The sequence below is a fragment of the Ovis aries genome, chromosome 7, assembly GCF_016772045.2.
Source record: "Ovis aries strain OAR_USU_Benz2616 breed Rambouillet chromosome 7, ARS-UI_Ramb_v3.0, whole genome shotgun sequence".
NCBI classification, from domain to species: domain Eukaryota; kingdom Metazoa; phylum Chordata; class Mammalia; order Artiodactyla; family Bovidae; genus Ovis; species Ovis aries.
In genome coordinates, this window is record NC_056060.1 from 14,210,338 (window position 1) to 14,236,153 (window position 25,816).

Sequence of the window (25,816 nt, forward strand, 5' to 3'; positions counted from 1 at the left end):
TCTGGTTATTTCCGATAATGAACTACTGTTAGTGTGTGGTTAATTTCCTGATTTTCTCCATCCAGAAACTGGAGCTAATATCTGATAGCTGCTAATAAACAGTTTCCATATATCTGGAATGCCAGTATACACTGAAGAAGCATGGAATGGGAAGGGGCACTAGATTTGGGGAAAGGAAAGCGAGTAAACAGCTAACATTTATCAAATACTTAGCAAACATTTTCTCGTTTGATGCTTAGGACACAGCAGCAAGACAGAAACTATCAATTTCCTTCTGTGGCCAAGGAAACCAATACTCACTTTCTAGTTGTAAGTTACTAGTGGGGCCAGAGTATGAACCCAAATCTGTCTGATACCAGAACACCATCATGAACTGGAAAGACCTTGCTTCTGGATGACCTTTACCTCTCTGGTCCTTTGTTATTCATCTGTAAGATGAAATGATGGATTAGATCGTGTCAAAGTCCTTTCCAGCTCTGCGGTCCTATTACCTGAGAAATGTATCTTCACAGTCCACTCTCCACCTTCCAAGAGGAGATAGGCAGTTGGCACTAACAAATTCATGGGGTTACATTCATTGTGTAGGTTTGCATCTCTGTGAATAAAAACAAGTAGGAAATATTTTTAAGTACTTTATACTTCTTACAGTTTAAAGTATTTGAGTAATCAATCACTCATAGGCAGTCACCTTTCTAAAATATAAAAATTAAAACTCTCACTTTCAAATCATTTCCTGCTCATGCTTAGTCATGGCTTTTTTTCTTCTTAATGCATTTGAGAGATTGTATCAGTGCTTATTTTCATTCCAGTGGATGGCTTTGAGATTTTTTTTTAAGTGTGCCAAAAATCTGTTTGTACATCTCTCCAATTTACTATACAATTTTTGAATCTATAATGGTGAAAAATACTGTTACAAAGTCATCATGTCTACTTTCGAATATTTTGATGTTTATGAAGACTTCCTAAACAACTACCTTTTGTTTCGGGTCCAGAAAAAAAAAAGTGCTGGGAAGTTAATTGTAACGATAATGTTTTGGAATTGCTTCCCAGGTGCATGTATGCATGCTCAGTTGTTCAATCGTGTTCAGTTCTTTGCAACCTGATAGACTGTGGCCCCTAAGGCTCCTCTGTCCATGGAATTTTCCAGGCAAGAATACTGGAGTGGGTTGCTCCCTAGGCGGCTCAGTAGTAAAGAATCTGCCTGCCAAGCAGGATACGTGGGTTTGATCCCTAAGTCAGGAAGATCCCCTGGAGAAGAAAACAGCAACCCACTCTAGTTTTCTTGCCTGGGAAATCCTATTGCCTAAGGAGCCTGGTGGGCTGCAGTCCATGCGGTCACAAAAGAGTCAGACACAACTGAGGAACTAAACAGCAACATAATGTTATGGCATTAGGAACATTTTAGATTTCTGTCATCTGTATAAATCCACAGATGATACTGGATGATACTGATCTGATGATACTGACCGTCTCTACATGGCCACACCAGACCTGCAGTCAGAAATGCTCTGCCATCACTTACAGTCAAATCTTGATCAAGCGCACATTGAACACAATGCCATGGGACCATCTTGCCTGAAGAATAAGGCATGCCTGCAGATGACACAACAGAGTTGGGTAGAGTGCTTGCCAGTGGAGACAAGCAGCCCTAGAGGAGACAGAAGTTCATTCTGGCTGGAAATGTGCTTAGAACATTCACGTTAGGTTCTGTTGCTGTATCTGCCATCCCCTCATCACACTTCATAAAACCTCAGACCTCACTACTCTGTAAAATGAGAGAAATCATGGCAGCCCTGGTATGAGAACTGTGCTAATAATGAAGAAGAATAATTAAAAAATAAATTAAATAATAATTAATAGTAATCCTGCCTCTGCTGTGTACCAGCTGTGTGTCTATGGGCAAATCACCCGAGCCTCAGTTTCCCCATCTCCAAAAGAGGGACTGCTAATTGTGTCATATGGATCAAATGGAAGAGTACATGCCAAAGTGCTGAGACCTTGGGAACTTGACATGAGGAGACTGTCCCCTTTGAAACATCCTTCCAGGTCCCTGAAAAGTCCACCATATACTTTGTGACTCAAGTCGTCAGTTCTCCCAGACATACTTTTTCACATTTCCTCATTGGAATAATTTGTAAGGAAAGGAAGGGAGTGAAATAATAAACAGGGGGATAAACAGTGAGCAATGAGATGGGAAACACAAACTCACGAGGTGCTGTCACCATTCATTGCCCAGTGGAACGCTGGATTTCCTAGAGCTGCATTCTTAAAGGCAGGTTTTGAAAAAGGATTTAAATTATGTAGAAAAGTCATATTCCATAGACAAAAGGAACTTAGATCACTTACTCTGAAGGGAGGGTTCAATAGGGTGAATCATAAAATCCTCTCTCAGAGAAATTTTTTGGGGGTATCTTTTTTTGAGGGGGAGGCAGAATATACATAGCATAAAATTTACCATTTAAATAATTTGAATTGTACAGTTCCGTGGCATTCAGTGCACTCACATGGTTGTACAATCGTCGTGTTACCCAGTTTCAAAACTTTTTCAAAATCCCAAGAAGAAACTCTGTACCCATTAAATAGTATATCCAGAAGAGCTTTGGTTTTAACGTTACATCACAGCTGGAAGGACCCTAGAGACTTCTGGTTCAACCCCTCATTTGAATGTGGGGAACCAAGGCTCAGAAAGATCAGGTTTTCTAAATCAACTGGCAAGTTACAAATTCAGATAGGACTGAAATCCAGGGGGTCTTCTCGGTCCCTTTCTCTTATACTCAGCATTCATATCCTCTAACAGTTTGCAAACTCGTGCGCCTGATATTCCCCAAAGTAGTGGCTCAGAATTTCTCCACAATTTAAGGCCTTGTTGAATAGAATTTTGACTAGACTATGGGGGGAGTCTACAAAAATCTACACTCTACAAAATCCTTTAAATTCTATTAAGACTCTCATGTCTTGCATTATATTATTTGCATGACATTTTAGTGACTTTAAGTTTTCTCCATAATAATTTTTAATACCATCGATAGAATGTCAACTCAATGCCATGCATTATAACAGGTGTTAAACATTCATAATCTTATTTTATCCTTAGAGGAGCCCATCAGATGGTTGTTTTTATTCCCACTCGGCAGATGGAGAAACTTAGTCTCAAGGAGTCTAAGTCATTTGCCCAAGTTCAGGTTATTTGTTAGGGACAGAACTGGATTCAAAGAACCATTTGACTCCTAAGCCCCAGGACTTTCTCATGTGCCATGATGCTCTCTGCTCTAGAGAAATAAGCACAATCTTGGGTTCTCATGAGGGCTTCCCTGGTGGCTCAGAGGTGAAAGCGTCTGCCTGCAATGCAGGAGACCTGGGTTCAATCCCTGGGTCGGGAAGAGTCCCCTGGAGAAGGAAATGGCAACCCTTTCCAGTATTCTTGCCTGGAGAATCCCATGGATGGAGGAGCCTGGTGGGCTAAGTTCACGGGGTCACAAAGAGTCGGACACGACTCAGTGACTTCATTTGGGTTCTCATATTCCATCCCTAGGCTATGCTCATCCTCACCTGATAAAATCCTACCCATCCTTCAAAATTTACCTTAACCCCAACCTCTTTTATAACAATAATATTAGCAGATAACAGTAATAATATAACATCTGCTAATAAGTGCTTATTATATCCAAGCACTGTTATAAGTGCTTTACATGCATTATCTCATTTAATACTCACAGCATCCCTATGAGATGGGTACTATTATTATACTCATTTTACAGATGAGAAAACTGAGGCCCAACTGAGATAAGTGATTTGCCTTTTCAGCTCTTCCCACTAGCATGTGGCTTCTGCCTCCCTCCTCCATGCCTCCAAGGCCCTCTGTAGTTCCTTATGGCCCTTCTCTGCCTTGTATTAATTATGCATTAACTGTACTCATCTGTGTTCCCACTCCTTGAGCACAGAGACATGCTTGTATTAGTTTTGGTTTGTGCTGACCATCTGGCTCCATCCTCTGCCCCTGTTAGACATGCCAGAATTATTTATTTAATTGAAGGAGACAGTCACATGTATTGCTGAGCTGGCTGTAAGTAGTCAAAACTAAAAAGAGTTTTCCATTGAAAGAGGAATTTGAGTGTTGGGGAAATTCTCAAATATTTTCCATTCATGAGTCCTCTCTGGCCAAGAACCATGATAATCATCATAAAAATATGTACTCTTGGAATGGAATTTGTGGTAGAACTTTGGGAAGAGGGTATCAAGTCAAGTACCTTTTCCTACTGAATCATTTAAAGGGTTGCCAGATTAGGAGCTCTGAATACTGAAGAATATTAGGAGGCTCTTTTCTTCATTTTTTTGTATTGATTTTCCAGACGCTTTAGTGTTAAACCATGCCAGAAGTGTTGCAGAGATGAATCACTATTATCCAAAGGCCGCCAGCTTCTTTTCCTTCTGACAGAAGGATAATTCCACGTGGATCAAATAAATACAGATGTGTAGTAATTAGTTCTATTCCCAGTGAGCCTATTTCCAACACACTAAAGATGTGAGCGATTATGGAGCCTCGCCCCAACAGCTTTTATCATTTTAAACTGCTAAACAACAGGATAGGTCACAACCCAGCTTGCTATTAATAATGCATTTATTGTGTGCAACATTATAGATTAGGTGTATGGACTAGAAAAAGAACACCTTTTAACAAGAATATTATGATCTCCCCCCAGAAGCAGCATATGTGCCTGGCTACTCACCTGATGTACAGTCCCAAGGCAATCAAAAGAATAAAAATCTCATCCAAGGGAAAGAAGCCTACATTGTCAGCGGGCTCCTCCACAGAGATGATCTGGCTGTGGCAGATATGTTAAACATACCCATCCTAGGCCCAGAGCCTGAACTAGCTCATTTCTATAGCACCAAGTCTGGAAGCAAACGGGTCTTTGAGAATGCAAATGTGCCAGTCCCTCCTGGAATATATAGCATCTACAGTCACCAGCAGGTAAGCAGGGTGGACAAGTGAGGCTCTGTTTAAATATTTCACATTCTCTTGACCTTGTAGGAACTTTTTAGGCCTTCTGGAGTCAGCCCTATCCAATGAAGAATGTTATGGAACACTTGAGTTGATTTGATGGGATCTGCTTTAGCCTTCAGGCTTTCCTGGTGGTTCAGTGGTAAAGAATCCACTTGTCAGTGCAGGAGACACAAGAGGTGCAGGTTCAATCCCTGTGTCGGGAAGATTCCCTGAAGTAGGAAATGGAAATAGCAACCTACTTTAGTATTCCTGCCTGGAAAATCCCATGGACAGAGGAGCCTGGTGGGTTACAGTTCATGAAGTTGCAAAAGTATTGGACATGACTGAGCACAACACACTTTAGTCCTTTGGTGTTTCAAAGTATCTTCCTATGGGCCTTACAGAAATTGTCATTCTGAAAGTATTTATTCATTTGGATTAAGGAACTGAAGGCTTTACTCATGTATTCATCTGCTATCAATATTTATTGCCTTAATATGGATTAGTTCATCATCATATTAGTTAGCTAGTCATTTTAGTAGGACCCTAAGAAATGTGAGAGTCAGTTTGGGCTAAAAGGAGCAGGTTTGGAGAGCTCTAGGGAGTCATATTGCAAAGGGGATGTGGCAGACTACGGATATCCATGGCTCTACAAAAAAAAAAAAAAAAAAAAAAACCCAAATCCTGGCTGTTCAGTAAGTGGCCATAAAGAAAGGGGGAACACCCCAGAAAGGGGAAGTGAAATGGCTCCAGGAGGAAAACTCTCTGCTTCTGAATTTGCCCTGGTCTAAGTCTATGGCTGTGCATTCTTCCAAAAGATAGTTAGGGCCCTGATATCTGAAGAACCATAATAGTCACTACAAAATTACCCACTAGAGAACTAGAAATTAGCCACTCTAAGTTTGCTCTGGCAGGAGTTCTCACAATTAACTGCTATCTTTTTTTACAATAAAGAAACTAAAAGACAAATAGTTGTTGACATTTCCTAACCTCTGTTTCATTCCATCTCTTAACCATTCCTCTGAGCCAATCACAAGTGATTTGGGGCACCTACTTCTGGGGAAACTAAAAGACAAAATGAGGGTGCTTGTGAGGGACAATATTTAGGGGTAATGCTACTTCTCTTAGCTGCCTGATCCTGATGCTCTGCACCTCTTAGCTGCTGAGCCCCCGAACCAAGTCTTTCAACACATCATGCTTTTCAGAGACTAACTGGCAATTATTAAATTGCCCCCAGATTGTTTCAATCTTACTAGATAGAGTGTTCATGGGCAATAATACATGGACTCATGAAGGAAGTTTCTTTTAAAGAGGGCAGTCTAGAAAAGGCACAGGCTATCTTAATAGGATTAGAAGAAAGAGGCTTCCCCTGACCTCATGTGTCCCTTCCGTTATCATTAACCTCCACTGGAATTTGAAGGTAACAGAGTGGATTGCTTAACTCTGCTTCCCTGTAGAATACTAGGCTCATAGACATATTACAAGTGAAATGCATTTTTAAGTGATACAATTTCATACATGTGTGTTACATTAAACAGTCCTCAAAACCTTAGAATGTATGTGTACTATTTATATTGAGTGAGTCTTGCTTTTGTCCCCATTGATGCTATGAAGTATTTTAGAACTTTATATGTTAATTGTGGTAAAAGATACAGGAATCTTTAATGCAGTAAAGCTTCACTCTAATGCTGATATTCAGAAGTAGGATAAAAACCTCTCCTCAAAGATAAATTGGATTTAAAGGGTGTCATTTCACCTATGGTGTGTGCAAATTGTATCACAATAAACTAGGTCATAACTGAGGTCTGCACTACTTATTTCGAAACCACATGTCTGAGGTCAAGAATTGAAACACTCCATTGAGATTTTTCCAGATAATGCCTATTCTACCTAATCTATCTGAACATGTCAGCATTTTGAATTTGCAGATGGTAATGAATCAGTAACATTGACTTTTTACCGATGTGCTTCATAAACTTAAAGCTGGTGAAAGAAAGCTGTGATTATTTTAATTTAGGTTAATAAATATTCCTAGCTATCAGTTGGATTTTAGCAGTAGACATTTTTCTCTTTCTGCCCTACACCAGTATAAAATGTATGGCAATTAAAAAATATATTACATCTTTTGAATAGATAGACTCAAATAGAAAATGATAAATGTTTGGCAATAACATAAAGTCATTTACTTTATGATTAAGTAATTTATTTTATTTTTTAAGTCCAGCTTGAGCACAGTGGGCATTTCCTGTTTTGATCCATAAAGTAACCAGGCAACTTCTCTTTCTGGCATGTGCTCCATATGAAATATTGACAGCTTTGGTTAAATAATCAAAAATGGCAATGCTATTTTAAAGCACTGTTCAATTTTCACTTAAAGATAGCACATAATTCTTTCCAGTGGTATAGTCTTTACAATACTATTGATCCTTTTCATTACTGTAGGGAATCCATCAACAGACACCCATTTATAGGATTCTCAGAAGCAACAAATAATAGGATTTGGAAGAAGCAGATAATAATTCTGTTAGTAGCTGAAACTTCCAAATATGCAATATATCCAAACATACAATGAAAAGGACTGTGCCGGAATATCTTTCCTTATACTGGCAAGAGAATCTTATTGGACATTAACAGGCCAAGAACTATTTCTTCTTGTGCAGCATATGACCATAATGGAATCTGTCTTCTCAACACAACATTAGAGGAAGAAGGGATGTAACTTTGAAAGACACATTTTTAAAAGCCTTCCTAGGCTATGCTCATAGCCATATGGTGTGTAGACCAGAGTACTTGTCATTTAAACACCCACATTATCCCTAGATACTACTTGATAATTAGGGAGCTGAGACAATTTCATTTTCACCCTAATTGAATAGCCTATGGTTGCATGGGGCTTCCAGGGGTCCCAAGTATGTCTGTTTTAGTATCACTTCAACACTGCTGTACACTGTAGCATCTCCAGGACGATTGGCTGGAAAGACCCAGCTCAAAAGAACAGATTGTGCCTTTAATCAAAATAATTTTAATCTTCCAGTTCCAGATTTCAACAGATTTTTTTCCAGAATTATGAGTCCTCTCACATTCTGTAGTTTAAAAAAATCCATTTGGTGAACAAAACTCACCAAAAAGAGAAGAGAACAGTGTTGCAGAAGCCTCCTTAAGCACAGACCATGGCCAAGAATAGCATGGGGTAGGCTCAGGAGAGGGAACACTTAATATTGTTTCTTTCAATATAGATTAGAAAGTCTGATAAGAAGATCAAACAAAAAAATCACTTTGTGGTCTAATGAGTTATTTTTCACCAAGGCTCTACTAGAACAGTATTACCTATAATTAAGTAATCTTGCTATAGACTTTTTCTGATTCAAACTTATCCAAATGGCTTATTGACTGTAAAGGAAGTTGCTTCTCTTGCTCCTGACTTCCTTCTCCACCTCACCCTTCTCTGCCTCTCTGTAGCTTGAGATGGATAGCATAGTGGAGAAGAAATGGGCTTAGGTATTGGACTCAGAGCAGCCTGGGTGGAGTCCCTGTTCTGGGACTCAGTCTTGTGTGATCGTGGGCAAGTTATTTAAATTACCTGAGTCTCAGTTATTTATACATAAAATAGAATTAATAATGGTGCCTATTTCATAGGTTTTTGTGAGTATTCAATGAGAAGATTTGTGTAAAGAGCCATGCCAAAGGCCTAAAGCCTACTGAGAGTTCAGTGATGTTAACTATTATAGTTATTATTATTATTATTATTGTGATATTCAAGCTTGCATGTCTACCCCTGAAACGTTCACGTGACTGAGCCCAGTTCTTGAGAAAAGTTTCAGATAAGATGTAGGAGAGGTGTGTATTCCAATAAAGTTGCTTTCACGAGTTTTTTTAACCTCCTTTATCTGTCTTGTTCATATAATACATATAACACACTTGGTCAATTGACTGGCCAAACAAATGTATTTCATGTATACTAATGAGAAAAAAATTAAATATTTTATAGATTATAACACTTTAAAGCTCAGCAAAGCTCCAAACAGTTTAAGTTTTCAAGACTATAACTTTTTATAGTCTTGAAACTATAAAAGAATCATTTGAAGAATCAATAAGTAAACACATTTTTCTCCGAAAAAGGAAGAGAACAATATTAAGATTCAATTACAGATATTCAGATTTTTTCTTTTGCCTTCAAAAGTCAGCATGTGATAATTTCATAATTTCTCATAAATAAGATTATACTTTTAAACATGTCTTTGGTCCCTTTGGTTGGTGATTTCTTTATACCATATTCATGTATGGGGGTCAATCAAAAAGTTCATTTGCATTTTTGCATAACAGCTTATGCTGCTATTGCTGCTAAGTCACTTCAGTCGTGTCCGACTCTGTGCGATCCCAGAGATGGCAGCCCACCAGGCTCCCCTATCCCTGGGATTCTCCAGGCAAGACTGGAGTGGGTTGCCATTTCCTTCTCCAATGCATGAAAGTGGAAAGTGAAAGTGAAGCCGCTCAGTCATGTCCGACTCTTCGTGACCCCACAGACTGCAGCCTACCAGGCACCTCCATCCATGGGATTTTCCAGGCAAGAGTACTGGAGTGGGGTGCCATTGCCTTCTCCAAACAGCTTATGGAAAAACCCTTAATGAACTTTTTGGCCAACCCAACATATACACACACAAACACATATCACTTAAAACTTCTAATCTGTGTTAGTAACTAGAAGATAACCAAAGGAACAGTTTGAAATAAAGACGTGAGAAGTGCTACAGCTAAGTTAACACGATAAGAAGGAATCCAGGAAATTAACTGTTGCTGTATCTTTGGCCCCACAGATAATAGAACAGGTGAGTCAGCTGGTCATCGATCACCTGGAAATCCAACGCTGGCTCTTTAAAGCGGACTATGAGTTTGGAGGAAATGGGACTGCGTTTTGTGACATTCCCTCCCACCTAAAGTGCTACAGCTGGGTCCTAAAGGAGAGTCAGAGATACAGTCGTGAAGACTGGAGAAAGAAATGGGCACAAGTGAGTATTCAGTGGTAACATAAACCCAAAGTGTCTGTGAACAGATAGGAGATAAAGCAAAAGGCTTAGCTAGGAGATAAGGCACTTTCTTGTAGACTCAGCTGAGTTACCTATCAGCAGTTGAGACCTTAGGCAATTTTTTACTTTCCTGGGCCTTAGTTTTTCTGTACAAAGTGAATGAGGTTGATCAGGTTATCTTAAATGTTTCTTCTTAGATCCCTAAAAAATCCTCAAATTGATTATGATAATAATTAGGAAGTAGTGTTTTTATGATAGCCAAATAACATTTCAAATCTAATCATTTGCTCTAAGTGATTCTAGATCATATGCTTCTACCAACTGTTGTTATTAAGCTAGTTGTATTTTATTGTGAGAGGGAAATTCTATTAGTGAATGCTTGTCACCTGGAAGCTAATGTTTAATAGCTTTCTGTCAGCAGTCATACGTTTTTGAAGACAATTCAAGGAAATTTATGTAACTGCTGGTCCCTGTGAGATGTTGAGAAAATAATACATTCCAGCAAGAAAATCTCCAGGCAAGAACAGAATAATAGGTAAAAACTCTTAATACATGAGTGATGTATATGGATTTTTCCACGTATATTGGTGGGAGGATGAATTGTACAACTTCTTAGTCTGTTTCAAAGTTGCTTAATAATTAGTTTTATATGGCTTCATATATGAATTAAACCCACCATTCTGAAAACGGCATCATTTTGCATTCAGAGACCTCGTCTCACTGACTTCACTTAATCTCAAATCTCTGTTTTTCACTACTGATGAAAGTATAACTGATGAGGAAAATTCAGACACAAATTTTCCATGAACTGATTCCTTTTTCCCTGCCAAATTCTGTAGTGGTGGCTGTGCAGTGATTTGCACCTGCTTTGAGCATCCCACTACAGAAGCAGATGAATCAAGATACCAGTGATAGAAAGGGAGCAGCACACAGAGAGAACCACATTATTCTTGTGAAAATGAGATGATGAATAAGTCTAGAAAACAGTCAGACGAGAGAGTTCCCTTTGATAAATGTTAGTTCTCCTCATGATCTATTTAGGGCTTTTCTTCCTCCTCCATCAGTGAATGGACTTAATGAAGTACCTGTCATGGCCAGCTTTTTACATATTATTTAAAGGATACCAAAGTGAATTACTCTCCTAAGAAAAAAATAAAACAAGGAACGGAAAATGTATTTAATTTTGAGGCCCAGAGGCCCATAGAGGTTGCTCTTGTGTTCTCCTTGGACTGGATTTTATTTCATCTTGTATTTAAAAAGTTTTTTAAGCAAAACTGTTGAGATTAAACCATGAAAAGTATGACTTTTTTAATCTAAAAAATTGAAATGTTTGCGTGCTTGTGTGCTAAGTCGCTTCAGTCATGTCCGACTCTTAGCAACCCCATGGACTGTAGCCCCCCAGGCTCCTCTGTCCGTGGAATTCTCCAGGTAAGAACACTGGAGTAGGTTGCCATGCCCTCCTCCAGAGGATCTTCCTGACCCAGGGATCAAACCCAAGTCTCTTTCCTCTCCTGCATTGGGAGGCAGGTTCTTTACCACTAGCACTACCTGGGAAGCCCCAGTGTTAATGTGCAAAGTATTTGCTTGCCTCAGTATTTCAAATCAATAATTTTTATAGAATTCTCCTGATACTATACTATGATAAATTTGAAATGTTTTTATTAAGTTTTAAAAATATTTAATATATTGACATATAGCTGAATTGCATTTAGAAATCTGAATATATATTATTTCATTTCAAATATTTTAAACTATACCATTTTAAATTGCCACCAATTACATTTGGCATTATTGTTAATGTTGTCAAATGTGGCACTTATGAATAATTAATGATCTGTCTAAATTTTTTTAACTTAACAAGGGAAAACAATTATTATGAAATCTTTCCACGTTCTGAGACCTGTGCTTGACCATGATGTTGTTAGAAGCCAAAAATAAAAAAATAAAGTACTTCTGAAGAGCTTTTTTTGTTGTTAGGAGACTATTGACATTCTTTTGCCTTCAAAGTGAAATCGCATTCAGAGTGGCAGTGAACTGCAATCTCCACTGAGTGTAGCTATTGAGAATTTAGGATTAGAACTATCCTTTGTTCCAGAAGACCATCATAATGGTGCACGTTTAGACATCAAAGCATTACTTTATGAGCACAGGCATGTTTTAATGTCCTATTACAGTTTGCAGACCTGTTTCTTTTGATAATGAAGATGTTGTGTCATCAAGCCTAGCCTGGCACATGGAAAACATATGCTGGCAGGTTATTAAAAATTTCAGCTTCTTGATGAAAGACTATCCTGCAGGCTAAGAGTCCAGAGAAAGACTCCATTCTGGGAGAATTATTAGAAATGAGAATATGACTGTAAGCACTAAATTATGTTAATACTCACAAATAGCATCATTTGCATAGCAGTTTATGACACGACACCATGATTTTTCTCATTGGTATGTTGTAGGCAACAGATTAAAAACAGTGCTGTTTATAGGGGTTTGAACTATTTTGAGATTCTCTTGCGTCTTGTGCAGATATTGGTTTTAGATGTAGTCATGATTCAGTGTGGACTCCAGGATCTGTAAGGGTCATCTTTTTTTCACCTATCTAATTGAGAACCAGAGTTATTTGGTTGCAGTTGACTTGAAACAAAGTCATGGTATCAACAAATGATAAAACACTGAAGTCACATTTTAAAAATCAGTGTTGACATGTAAGTGATTTTAGGAAAAGCAGGATGTTACGTAATAGCCACAATAAAAAGAGCACAACTCTCAGTTGTTCCATCCTGTCTTGGTACCAACCTTACTCTCTTCATCCTGAAAGTGAAAGTGTTAGTCACTAGGTCATGTCCGACTCTGCAATCCCACAGACTGTAGCTCACCAGGCTCCTGTGTCCATGGGATTTTCCAGGCAAGAATACTGGAGCAGGTTGCCATTCCCTTCTCCAGAGGATCTTCCTGACCCAGGGATCGAACTGGGTCTCCTGCATTGCAGGCAGATTGTTTACCATCTGTGCCTATCCTGCCAGCTAACATAATCTACTTCCCCCAACAGGTTCCAACAAACTCACTTAAATACTCAATGCCTATTAAGTTTCAGTGAATCTACACATGTGTGCATGCTCCAAAGTTGCCGCTCCAGAGACGAGAGAATTTATTTTCATTTAGTAGGAATAAAGGCTTAAGCAAAGACACCCCTGTAGGGAAAAAACCTTCCTAGACACTCTCACCTAAGACAGTGCAGGGAGACAGTTGTTGTGGTACTAGCCCTTGTGCCGTTCCCTTTCTGTTTATAAAGGCAAACTTCGCTCCCTCACTCCTGGAAAACTGGCTTGTTAGTAGTGACACCTGGTGACACTGCATTAGAAAAGTAGCTGCCAGAATGCTGGCCTAGACATGAGATTTTGTAGACCCCCACGAATGGGCTTCCCTGGTAATTCAGCTGGTAAAGAATCCACCTGCAATGTAGGAGACCCCGGTTCGATCCCTGGGTCAGGAAGATCCCCTGGAGAAGGGATAGGCTACCCACTCTAGTATTCTTGGGTTTTTCTGGTGGCTCAGACAGTAAAGAAATCACTCGCAATGTAGGAGACCTGGGTTTGATTCCTGGGTTGGGAAGATCCTCTTGAAGAGGGCATGACAACCCACTCCAGTATTCTTGCCTGGAGAATCCCCATGGACAGAGGAGCCTGGCAGGCTACAGTCCATGAGGTCACAAAAAGTCAGACACAACTAGCAACTAAGCACACAGACCCAAGAGTGGGCTTCCCAGGTGGAACTAGTGATAAAGAACCCACCTCCCAATGCAGGATAGGCGAGAGATGCAGGTTTGATCCCTGGTTCAGGAAGATCCCCTAGAGGAGGGCATGGCAAGCCTCTCTAGTATTCTTGCCTGGGAAATCCATGGACAGAGGAGCCTGGAGGGCTACAGTCTATGGGGTCGCAAAGAGCTGGACACAGCTGAAGCTAGTTAGCATGCATGCACACAGACCCAGGAATACACTACACACAGGCACACAGACTAGGCATGAATACACAAGGAAATGTTTTGACGTTTCCTTGTATCATTGCATATTTGAATCTGCAGATGTGGAACCCACATACCAAGGGTGAGCAATGCCATTTTATATTTGGGACTTGAGGATTCTTGGATTTTGTTATCCATGGGAGTCCTACCATCAATCCTCCTTGATGGCAAGGGACAACTGGGTGCCAGGCATTTCAGCACTTTACTTGAATTGACTCATTCTGTCTCGGAAAACCTCTGAAGTTTTTACTCGTTTACTTCCACACCACTTTGAGAAGGAAGGTATTGTTATTCTGTTTACAGACGGAGAAATAGATTCCTTGGAAGTGAAATGATTGCCCAAGTTCACATAGCTAGTCAATGATCCGCATCTAGCTTGGAAACCACATCCACTCCTCCTGGTCCCCTGCCCTGGCCACACTGAGTTGAATCCACTTAGAAAAGACCCGCTATTTGAAAGCCCTGAAGTAGTCTTCTCCCTCTGGTCCCTGCCTTTGTGGCCTGCTGCCCTTGTGGCAGATTGTCTGCTTTCTACAGAGACTTGTGGGCAACACAAAGGTCCCATAGCTATTGCTCTCAAATGTCTTCCCTTTCCTGACTGACAGGGCAGCTGCTGTCTGTTGCTAGTCGGCTGGGAGGAAAGAGAGCCATTAGTACACACGCCTCAGAGTTTTGAGGAAGAAGCCCTGTCGGAGAGTCTCTAGGGTTCAGCTTTGCAACACAGCTGCCTCACCTACCTACTTATGTGAGTGGGTGAGGATAGTGAGTTTGAGATGCCACCTTTTGATCATTCATGGGGGTGACAAATTTTTCTAGATCATTTTAGTGAACCTATAAATTCTCAGAAAACTTAGAGTAAGCAGCCTTTCTTCACAATCAGACATGGCATTAAAAATATCGTGAGTATTTAAAGCCCAGCTTTTTGTTTTGTTTTGTTTTGGACCATGGAAAGATTATTTTATTCCATGAAAACATTCTCAACAGAGAACACTGTCTTAAACAAAGCATTTACATTAAGAAATCAACATGTGCACAGAAAGAGTAAAAATTACTGAAAAATTAAAGATTTCTTTTGGACAATTCACATGTTCAAAAAACCCTGCTTTTTGGATAAGCAACCAAATATTTTTTTATATATTTCTTTATATCTCCTGTTCCAGATTGATGTGGTAAATTTCTTTTAAGCAGAAAAAGGTTTGGAATAGACCAGTCTGAATAGTTGAACATTCAGGATAAGTAGGAAGTGGTCTGGCTTCATGGGTTCCATGGACTAGGCAAATGGAGGTTACTGGGGCAAGGGGGAACCATGGGCAAATCACTTCAGCTGTCCAAGCCTCTATCTCTTCAAGTGTAAAGAGAAATAATATTAGCACCTGTCTCCTGGAGGAGGTAGTAAGAATTAAAGGAGATGACCCTGGTGAATTGGCTGCCAATGTATCAATATTTAGCACATAAGACCTCAAAAAATGCTATGTGTTATTAACATTACCATAAAATTGCATCAGAATTAAATTGTAGGTAGTATTGAACAAGTACATACAACTTAATCTTTTTCTGGTGATTCAGAAGGTCCTATAGCACCTTTTAGGCTTCTAGAATATTGTTCTAAGCATCAGTTATCATATAGGATTGTGACTGTTGAAGATACAAGATTGTGGACCAAAGCGTGCCTAACCCAATGGTTCACCCAGATAATGCCTTTAAAAGAATAAGCCTTGCTAGCAGCCTGGTTTCTTATAATTTGAAAACAGAAAATAATTCCACTTATTTTAGCATCCTACATGTTGAATAAAGAGGCATTGACCTGATAAACTAGAGATTTTCCTGACCACAAGATTGAGACCCATTTGCTTCATTTTTCTGGTTCCAGTTGGTATCTTTTCTAATTAGTGTAGCAGCACGTCACCGCAATCATTGGAAAGTCTTAATCATTTACATATTTTTCCTTATCTCTGAAAATGACTTAGAATGTTTTCTTCCAGTTCAGTGGTTATTTTCATGAAGCTGCCAGGGTTGGGTTGGAGGTGCTTCTCAGTGCCTGAGGAAGATGACAGGAGAAGGAAAATTGCCTCCCCAAGTTAAACGAAAGCTGGGTCCCCCTTCTGAGGACCTATAATAATCAGCTATACAAGCTGTTGGTTTGTGTGTCCTATTGATTTAATATGCTTCTAATCAGTACATAAAGCTATGGGCCTGCAGTGTTAATTTTTCATATGCTTACAAAGTACCCTTTGATTTTCTGTCACACGTTAATTACAGCATTTTGCCATTAAATAGGAAGCTTTGTGTAAACTAATTACAAGGTAATCATTGTCTACTGCAAGCGTGCTGTTTGTACCTTTATTTTATTCTAAAAATGCACAGATCTCACAGTCTGGAAACGCTCTACCTTCCAGCCATTAGCTCTCACTAATTCATAGCATTATTGTGGTGAGAGTGTAGGAGTTGTAATTGTTGTGGTATCAGAGCTGTTAATTACCGGAGTAAACAGTTGAAATGGTGCCAAGGTCTATTGTACAAGGCAGAGAAAAGGAGGTTTAAATGTTACTCCCACCATCTGGGGACTAGGGGAGAGGCAAATGCTTGAGAACAGCAGTGAGGCGCTATCGCCGCCTCAGCTCCAGGGTTGGCGGCCATATGGATCCAGAATATTTTGAATCAATTGAATTTAACTGCCAGTTTTTCGCAATAACGGCGTGAAAGGAAGGAATAAAGCAAAAGATGAGAGGAACAAGAATTGGTTAGTGTTTTCACACACAGGAAGTCCCCGTTGGAGTTCTTTTGGAAATATCTGCTTTTCCGAAAGCCACAGAGCAGGCACGGGTATTTGGAACAGAGTCAGAGTGGGCTGACTCTCCTCTGCCGGCCACCGCGCCATTTGCTTCTGGTCGTCTGTCCTCCGTGCCCCTCGGCGAGAGGGGAATGGCCTTGAGAAGACCCGGACTTCTGTGTGATTGTGCCAGAGTAAACAAATCCTCATTTTGGGAATTCAGTGCTTTGTTACCCTGGTGTTTTCATAAACATGGTCTGTAGAAAAAAATGATAAATAGATAATGCTGTCCCATCTGCCTCAACTGTATACCTCTGTACCTGTGGAAATATCAAGGAAGGTGCAGAACCTGATTAAGGAAAGCAGATGCTTGCCCCTCCCCTTGGTATAAAATTAAAATATAAATTTTCCTGTAAGCCTCTCACTTCATTTGACAAATTCACCCCTTTCCCTCACTACTTGAATGGAAAATCAAGTCCAATGGGCACACGTGTTTTCTTTTGTTTTTAATTTTCAACTAAAGAGCTTTTTCAGCATATGCAGTTTTCTCAATCAGTGATATTTCTCTGATTGGAAAGAAACCTGTTAGCCATAAAATAAGTATGGTGGCCACTTCGACTTATAGTTGATTTTTAAACTGTGTGGTTTCTGTTTTAAAATATTGCATAATCTTTAAAACAGTCATATTTTTACTTGGCGTCACTATTATTTAATATAATTGCCTTTAAACCCATTTTCCAACATTAAAAATACCTTTTAAAAATCTGCCACTTGCTGCTATAACTACTTTTTAATATCATTCCCCAAACATGAACGGATTCTTCTTTTTTTAAACCACCCTGGATTATTTATTTTTAATTGTTCCTTTAGCAGATGTTGAAGTAATTCAGGGTATAGTGTAAACAACTCCTTTAAAGAGAAAGATCACAAACCATCACATTTACCATGAGCCAAGGGCCGTGTCTGTCGGGCTTTTATGGGCGGCTTTAGCCCACAGGAAAAATGTTTCCTGCTTTTGTTTATGTGCAAAGTTCAATTAAGAATTTCAAGAAATGCTTAATCTTTATCTACTGAAACCCCCAGCATGCAGCGCGACAGGGTGAGCCTAGAAAGAAAATCAGGGCCCCCTGTGGAGAGGGGGAAAAAGAAACAGCCATTGAGGAGCTGAAAAGTTGAAAGGGAATGAAGCTCTCCAGTGTTTCTGGTCGGGGCAAAGCAGTTGTGCTGAGTTTTGGAATGCAGAAGAAACATATGTGCCTCAGTTGGACAAAGCGCTTCTCGAGTCAAATCAACTGCTAGGCCTGCGTGTTGGTGCAAGGTGGAGGCCTGGATAATGAGGGACAGACTCCTCGAGAAGCAGCGAGTGGATAATGCTACGTAAGTATGGAATTATATACCGCACTTTCACCATTCTGTTTAATGAGAGCCGCCACCACCGCGAATCACTTGCCACACAGTCGAAATGGGCCATTAGCTATCAAGGGAAAATTGTCTTTGCCGCTTTCAGCAGATGGAGCAAATATTTTACAAAGCAATTTTACATACCAAAAACATTTGTGTGCCTTGGTAATGCTGGCTGTTTTACATTATGTTACCTTCTACAGCAGCATAATTTTCCATCTCATCGAAGGCAAAGTTGGCATTTTTGATTTTTAAACTCTCAATTAACAATTAAACATGGAGTATTAAGGCAGTCCTTAAACTTTAAGTAGGTGTGGGAAGTAGTTTATGACTTGCTGAAGACATTTTCATTTTTTCTTCATCTTCTCAGCATATTTTTACACTCTAAAGAGGGACGATTGCTAATGATCTTAAGGGAAAGGGATGAGTGGAAACTTCATTACTGATTGCCGAATGAGTAACTAATGCAGGGAGTGATCAGAGCATTTGTTGGCTTATGTGTCCAGCATGGATTGTGGGCACATGGTTTGGTCCACCCATTCGTATCAGTTTAAAATGTTTAATATTCAATAACAGAAAACCCAACTCAAAGTGACTTTAACAATAAAGAGAATTTTTTAAAGTAAAAATAAAAAATAAAGAGACTTTATTATCTCAGCTAAATGAAAATCCAGAGATTGTCTCTGACATCAGAGAAGGCTTAGTCCAGGTTTCCCTGATGGTTCAGATGGTAAAGAATCAGGAGGAAAGGATTAATCCAGTGGCACAGAATCAACAAGGACCCAGTTACTTTCCATCCCTCCCCAATACTGTGCAGAATATCTGCTCCATCCTTAGGCTGGTGGTCCCCAGGGTTGCTGGGGGGCTGCCAGTGGCTCCTGAAGCTTGTCTTTGGTCAAGGTAGTAGGAAGAGAGAAAATCTCAACAGGCAGCATTCTCAGAAAAGCATAAAGGCTTCTTTCTCAGAAGGCCCCAGCAAGTGCTTCCTAACACTTGAATGGCCTGACTGGGTCATGTGCCCCTCCTGAACCGATCACTGTGGCCAGGGTATGGCTTTGCTAACCAGGGGCCCCTCCTTGGAGCTGAGTGTGAGGTTACTCTCAATTCTTACATAGCTAAGAATGGAGTAGGGACAGTTCCTGAAAGGAAGTTGAGGATATCATTACCTGGAACAAGAAGACAAAGATGCTGGGCAGCCAACAGCAGATGTAATTTCTGTCATTTTTCATAAATTTGACAGCACAGACTTAGCATCACATGTGGATGATCTAATCTGACCCAGATGGACTGTCACTGCCCGCCCATGGCAGTCACAGACACAGAGCTCGTTGCACTATGGCATACTGGTAGCAACTAGATTGGAACCCCAGTTTGCTACTTCACGGCTGTGATATGAAATGGAGATGATAATGACTACTTTAGAGAGTGGCTTTGAGATAATAAATATAAAAACCTCTGGCACAGACCTGTCACATGGTAAGCTTTCAATAAGAGAGAGCTATTGTTTTACCTAAAAAATAGCTGTCATCGGGACTCCGCTGGTGGTCCAGTGGTTAGAATCTGCCAGCCAGTGCATAGGGCACAGATTTGACCCCTGGTCCAGGAAGATCCCACATGCCAAGGAGCAACCAAGCTTGTGTACCACAACCACTAAGCCCGCACTCTAGAGTCCATGAACTGCAGCTTACCAAAGCCCACACGCCCAGAGCCCATGCTCTGCGATGAATGCAGTGCGAAGCCTGTGCAGCACAGCTAGAGAGTAGGCCCCGCTTGCCGCAACTAGAGAACGCCTACACAGCAATGAAGACCGAGAGCAGCCAAAAATATATAACTGTAATTTAAAATACAGTAATAACAACAGTACAAAAAGTGTCCTGTGCAACCAAGTACCCTTCTTAAATTCACATTCAAATTAGGAGTCCTTCCCTTCTCTCCATCTCTGTGCTGCTAGCCTTTTCAAATCCTGAGCACCTTTCATGGAACCCGTACCTTCCCCCTGAAAGAGCGCAGCGGGGGCAATAGAGAATACTCACCCTGGAGCCAGAGGTGGCTGAGAGCTCCTGCGGTCTTGCTGTATGAGTCCAGAAGCCCCATCCCCTCTTCTGTTACATGAGGCACTTGTCTTAGATGGTCCAGATGGCCTCTTTCAATACTGACGTCCCTGCTTAGTTTCAAGTGATTGTCTTGCCCTTTTAGCCCTGTGTCACCTTCCATTCCTCCATCTGGGGATATCAGAAGGCTCTGTAAAAGCAGAATCATCTAGGTAGGCCCCTTGGTTTCTCTTTTGAACAATACCAAGTAATGTCTGATGTGAAAGATTGAAAGTGATTAGCTGACAAGTTATTTTACTTAATTTATCACTGCAGATCTAGCAAAGAGGTTTCTGAAATAAAAGAAGTATTGGTGATTGATATTTAGAGCATTCTGATTTGTATTCTCTTTTCCTCCTTCCTCATCCTCCTAACACACATGCACACACACATATACACTTTTAGAATTTACTTGGGAAAGTTAACTCTCTGGAGCTTGGAGTAGCTTTAGTCATTGAGGGCAATATTAAATTGGATATGCCAGCAGCTTCCCCTGAGATATCCTGAATTTCTTTCAGTCAAATACTACTTCTTTCAAATTTATACTTTCTTGATAGAAAAAAGAGAGAGAGCTGAGAGGCAAGGTCCATGCTTGATAGACAAGAATTTTTAGGAGGCATTGGTCAGACTAAAGAAGGCCCTACAGTTACCGCCAAGGTCATGACTATCGCTGATGCACTCTGAGGGATAAATATGGATACTGGACAAAGAGTGACAGAGCTGTGCACTGGCACAGGTGTGGCTCAGGTTCCTCCTGGGTGAGAATTGCTCTAGAGCTATTAGCTCCACAAAGGCCGGCAGCTAATATGCATTGCCAGAAGTGCAATTAAAACAGAATGAATGTCTGGAATTGTTTCAAAACCTAAAGGGTGTTTTTCTAATGTTTGTTTATCATCCACGAGGTCTACGCTTTCCTTTTCACGGCCCCAGAGTTGTTAGCTCTGAAAGATCTGTTCCATGTGGTTGATAAACTCTCTGAAACACTAACCAGTAATCTATCGCCTTGATGCGATGCATTGAACTACTCATTTCACAAATATGTTAGAGGGAGAATCTTATGCCCTGATTGCTGGCTTGTAACAGATATTCTACATACTCACACACACGCACACACATACACACACATTGCAAGGGTAAAATGTGGGGGGAACAAGGCGAACTAGCAATGGTTCCCCCAACTCCATTGTTTTCTGGGTTCAGTCTCGTGTTGAAAATCACCCCATAATAGAATCTGCGTTTGAACTGTGGTGTTGGAGAAGACTCTTGAGGGTCCCTTGGACTGCAAGGAGATCAACCCTGGGACTTCTTTGGAAGGAATGATGCTAAAGCTGAAGCTCCAGCACTTTGGACACTTCATGTGAAGAGTTGATTCATTGGAAAAGACTCTGATGCTGGGAGAGATTGGGGGCAGGAGGAGAAGGGGACGACCCAGGATGAGATGGCTGGATGGCATCATGGACTCGATGGACGTGAGTCTGAGTGAACTCCGGGAGATGGTGATGGACAGGGAGGCCTGGCATGCTGCGATTCATGGCGTCACAAAGAGTCGGACACGACTGAGTGACTGAACTGAACTGAACTGAACAGAATCTGATAACTCAGCAAGTGACCTTACATAAGCCTCTTCACTCTAGGGGCCTCAGCTCCCCATTTGAAAAGCACAGGGAATAATCCTGTGCTCGCCCACCTCAGAGTGTTGGTGTCAAGACCAAAGGAGATAATGAATGTGAGCCTGCTGTAACAAGAGAAAGTATTTTATGAACACTGTTCTGAGGATTCACATGAATTTGGGGGTTGTGTAGCATGGTTTTATATGTCTGTGGCTGTGGGAATCCGTGTGTACTTAAGTTTACTCTGAACAGAATAAACCCAAGTAGCTACAGATCTTCCCTCATCAGCATCTCCCCTTAAAGTTGTGATAATTATGTTTGAGCAGAACAGAAACTCTCTCCAAGCCGAGAACTTACATCTGACATCTCTTCAATGGAGCTAAGGCCATTCTTAGTATAATCCTTCTATTTCCTATCAGATGCTTTCAAAATACAGAAATAAATTGAACAGTTAATACCCCCACCCCACTATTCCTCTGAATATCTTTTAGAGAGTTCCTTGTAGCCCCAAGCTGCCTCCATGTCCCTAGCATCCCCTATCGAGTGTTACCCTCCCACGGCCTTCAGCTGTGTGCTTCTCACAATGGGACATGATTTCCACAGCAGACGTTCCTCTAGGAAATTTACCCCTTTGCTGTCCACAATACAAACGCTGTGGATCAAGGTGGGATGGCTGGCTTTGTAAGTAGAGGCAGTGCAGGGAGCTGACACCGTGTCCAGATGCCTCGCACAAGCCACAGCCTTACGAGTTAATTATTGGCCCTCACATAGCATGTTGCATCTGAAGTGATACTTTATAAATGTCACCTCATTTATCTTCCCATTGTTCCTCAGAGGCCGGGAATCTCATAACATCCACCCAGGAAGAATTGGTTCTTAAGCAGTCATCCCCACCAGGTGGTTCCTGGGCAGCAAGGTGGGAGCCTGTTGCAAGGTCTCCCGTTTTCCCGTATCCTATAACTTCAGCTGTTTGGGGCCAGGCCCCTGTGTTTATTGCAACCACAATACTGGGTATTCCCTGTGCTGAGCACCGGGAGCCTGACCACAAAGCCACTGACCACGCCCCTCAGGAGCCCCCAGAAGCTGGAGAACATGAAGAAAGGACGGCCCCCCTTGATAGTAGAGAAGGCTTCCTGGAGGAGGAGTGACCGGAACTAACTCAGAGAGGGTGTGAAGGAGTTACCCAGAGGAGGGAGTGGAAGAAGGAAGGCAGAGGAAAGAGACTGCGCCAGGGCAGTTTGGGGCAAGGCTAGAAGGCAGAGAGAAGACAGGCTGCTTTAGGAATCAGAGGTCAGGTCACAGAGGGCCTTTGTGTCTGGTACTGAGGAGTTTTGACTCAAGTGGATAGGGATCTAGTTTTGAGACGTAGGCTTCCCTCATAGCTCAGTTGATAAAGAATCCGCCTGCAATGCAGGAGACCCCGGTTCAATTCATGGGTCAGGAAGATCCCCTGGAGAAGGGATAGGCTACCCACTCCAGTATTCTTGGGCTTCACTTGTGGCTCAGCTGGTAAAGAATCCGCCTGCAATGTGGGAGACCTGGGTTGGATCCCTGGGTTGGGAAGATCCCCAGGTTGGGAAGATCCCCGGGAGAAGGGAAAGGCTACCCCCTCCAGTATCCTGTCCTGGAGAATTCCATAGACTGCATAGCCCCATGGGGTCACAAACAGTCAGACACCACTGAGCGACTTTCACTTTCACCTTCGAGACAGGTAGAAAAGCTTTCATCTAGTCCTTCATTGTCTCACCTCCATCTCTAGTCTCCCCCCACCACAACACATAAACACTTTTTTCCTTAGTTAAGTTAGATCTGACATTCTCTAGTTTTTTTCCTTAATTTTTTTATTGTGGTAAAATACCCATAAAATAAAATTTACCATCTTAACCATTTTTAAGTCTGCAGTTCAATGGTATTAATTACATCCACAATGTTGTGTAACCATCACCAGCACCCAGCTCCAGAACTCTTTTTTTGTCTTAAAACACCAAACCTCCATACCCATTAAACACTAACTCCCCACTCCCTGTCCCCCGACAACCACCATCCCACTGACAGTCTCAGTGATTTCAGCTCCTCTAAGTACCTGCCATTTCTTGCATAAGTGAATGAATAAGTGAATTATTTCTCTTGGGCTGACTTGATGTGATAGCAGAGAGCAGATCACTGGGTAGATGATTCAACACCTTTAATCAGGGAAGGACAAAAAGTAAGTCTCCACTGTCCTGGTAGAGGGTCTGCCCTGCATGGGTTCCTTCCTTTACACTCAGTTTCATAAGCAGAGTGGGAACCCACAGCCATGTTTCATTGTCCCACCTTTGGGGCACTGCATGAATCACAGACAATTGGTATGTTTCGATAGAGGAGAGTAGTTTTAACAGAGACAATTATAAAGTAAGAAGAAAGATGGGTTTGGACGACAATGCTCAAAGAAGGAAACGAGAGGCGGTCCAGGTTGTTGGAACTGCACATTTTGTGTGCTTGTTTATGATTTAAATGCAGGGCCTTGGGGAGACGAGGTTATTAATGTACAGTAAAGGGCAGAGAAAACATCAGTTGTGCAGGATACAAAGTGCTTGGCTTTGACAGCAGTTTCCCTCCTGAGGCAGAGGCTCACTGTGTGAGCCGGCTTCCCCAGACCTTCTTAACGTCCCGGACTGTGCAGGAGGCATCCTGAATGAGGGTGAGCAGCGGCACTCTCCCTTCCTCGTGGCACTTTGGTTTTGTATGTCAAGCACTTACTAAACTGACTGATGAGAGTCTCCCACCAGGATTTTCTAGATATTTCAGACATTATTCAGGTTACTGGGACCTGCCCAAAGTGTAGGCTCAGATATTTGTCTTCCATTGTAGATTTTCAGAGGGCACTCAACCCAGAATGAGCCAGATGTTCCAAGGAGCTGAGAGGAGGGGGAAGGACAATCACTTTTTAATGGTGCAGAAATTGAAAATAAATGGCTATACAGATTATTTCTAAGATTCCTTCCCGCCCCAGTCACCAAAGCTGATTCTTTCTGATTCTTCCAAGTAACTGATGACCACTCACAGATTAGAAAGTTCCACAGCAACCCAGAAGCCTGAGTTTTTCTTGTCAGTGTCCCCCATTTTGAATATGAATTCTGCCTATCAGATGTTTGGTACCTAAAGCTGCTCTTCTGACAGAAATGAAATCTGAAGAGGTGGCTTTTATCTAAAAACTTTTAGTTAGTCGAAGACTTTGCAAAAAAAACAAAAAAATTGTCCTCACAAACCAAGTCTCTTTATGTCAGAAACCCCAGTTTTTTATTCATTAGAGGGTTCCCTACTGTTTTCACCTTGGGGTGGGGGCCAACCTCACCTCACGTCTAGTCAGATGAGGCTGTGACCTACTGCGGAACATCAGGTGATTGAGAACCACACCGCTCCCCACCTCACTCTCCCAACCTGACCTCCCTCCGCACCTCTTTCTCCTGACCCAACCTCTTGAAATCCCACCTCACTCTTCCAACCTGACCTCATGAAATCTCACCTCTACAGCATCAGCTGTGGTTTCAGGCTTTGATCCCACAGTTACGTGGAGGTCCCCCAACCAGGGGGAAAGGGCATGGCTTAAAGAGATAAAGGTGACTGAGAAAGACTCTGCCAACTCCATGATCTCTCTCAGGGTCAGCTCTGTTACCGTTATAAGATTTAAAAAAATTTCCTTTTGTGTAAAATACTGTTTTCCGTTCTATTACTTTCAGACTGTGTGTGTCTTTAGTTTGGAAGTGAGTCTCTAGGAAGCAGCATATATATGGGTTACTCTTTTAGTGTCTATGGGCTTCCCTGGTGACTCAAATGGTAAAGAATCCTCCTGCAATGTGGGAGAGCTGGGTTTGATCCTTGGGTTGGGAAGGTTCTCTGGAGGAGGGCATGACAACACACTCCAGTATTCTTGCCAAGAGAA

At 41.4% G+C, this 25,816-nt stretch overlaps 1 protein-coding gene across 1 annotated transcript in view; it reads left to right on the forward strand.

Annotated features, from left to right (window-relative positions):
• IQCH (IQ motif containing H) overlaps positions 1-25,816 on the forward strand; it is a 160,236-nt gene that overhangs the window by 64,397 nt on the left and 70,023 nt on the right. The window contains exon 9 of the mRNA XM_060418882.1: positions 9,799-9,990. Within this exon, the coding sequence (XP_060274865.1) occupies positions 9,799-9,990 (192 nt within the window). The remainder of the gene's footprint in view (positions 1-9,798; positions 9,991-25,816) is intronic.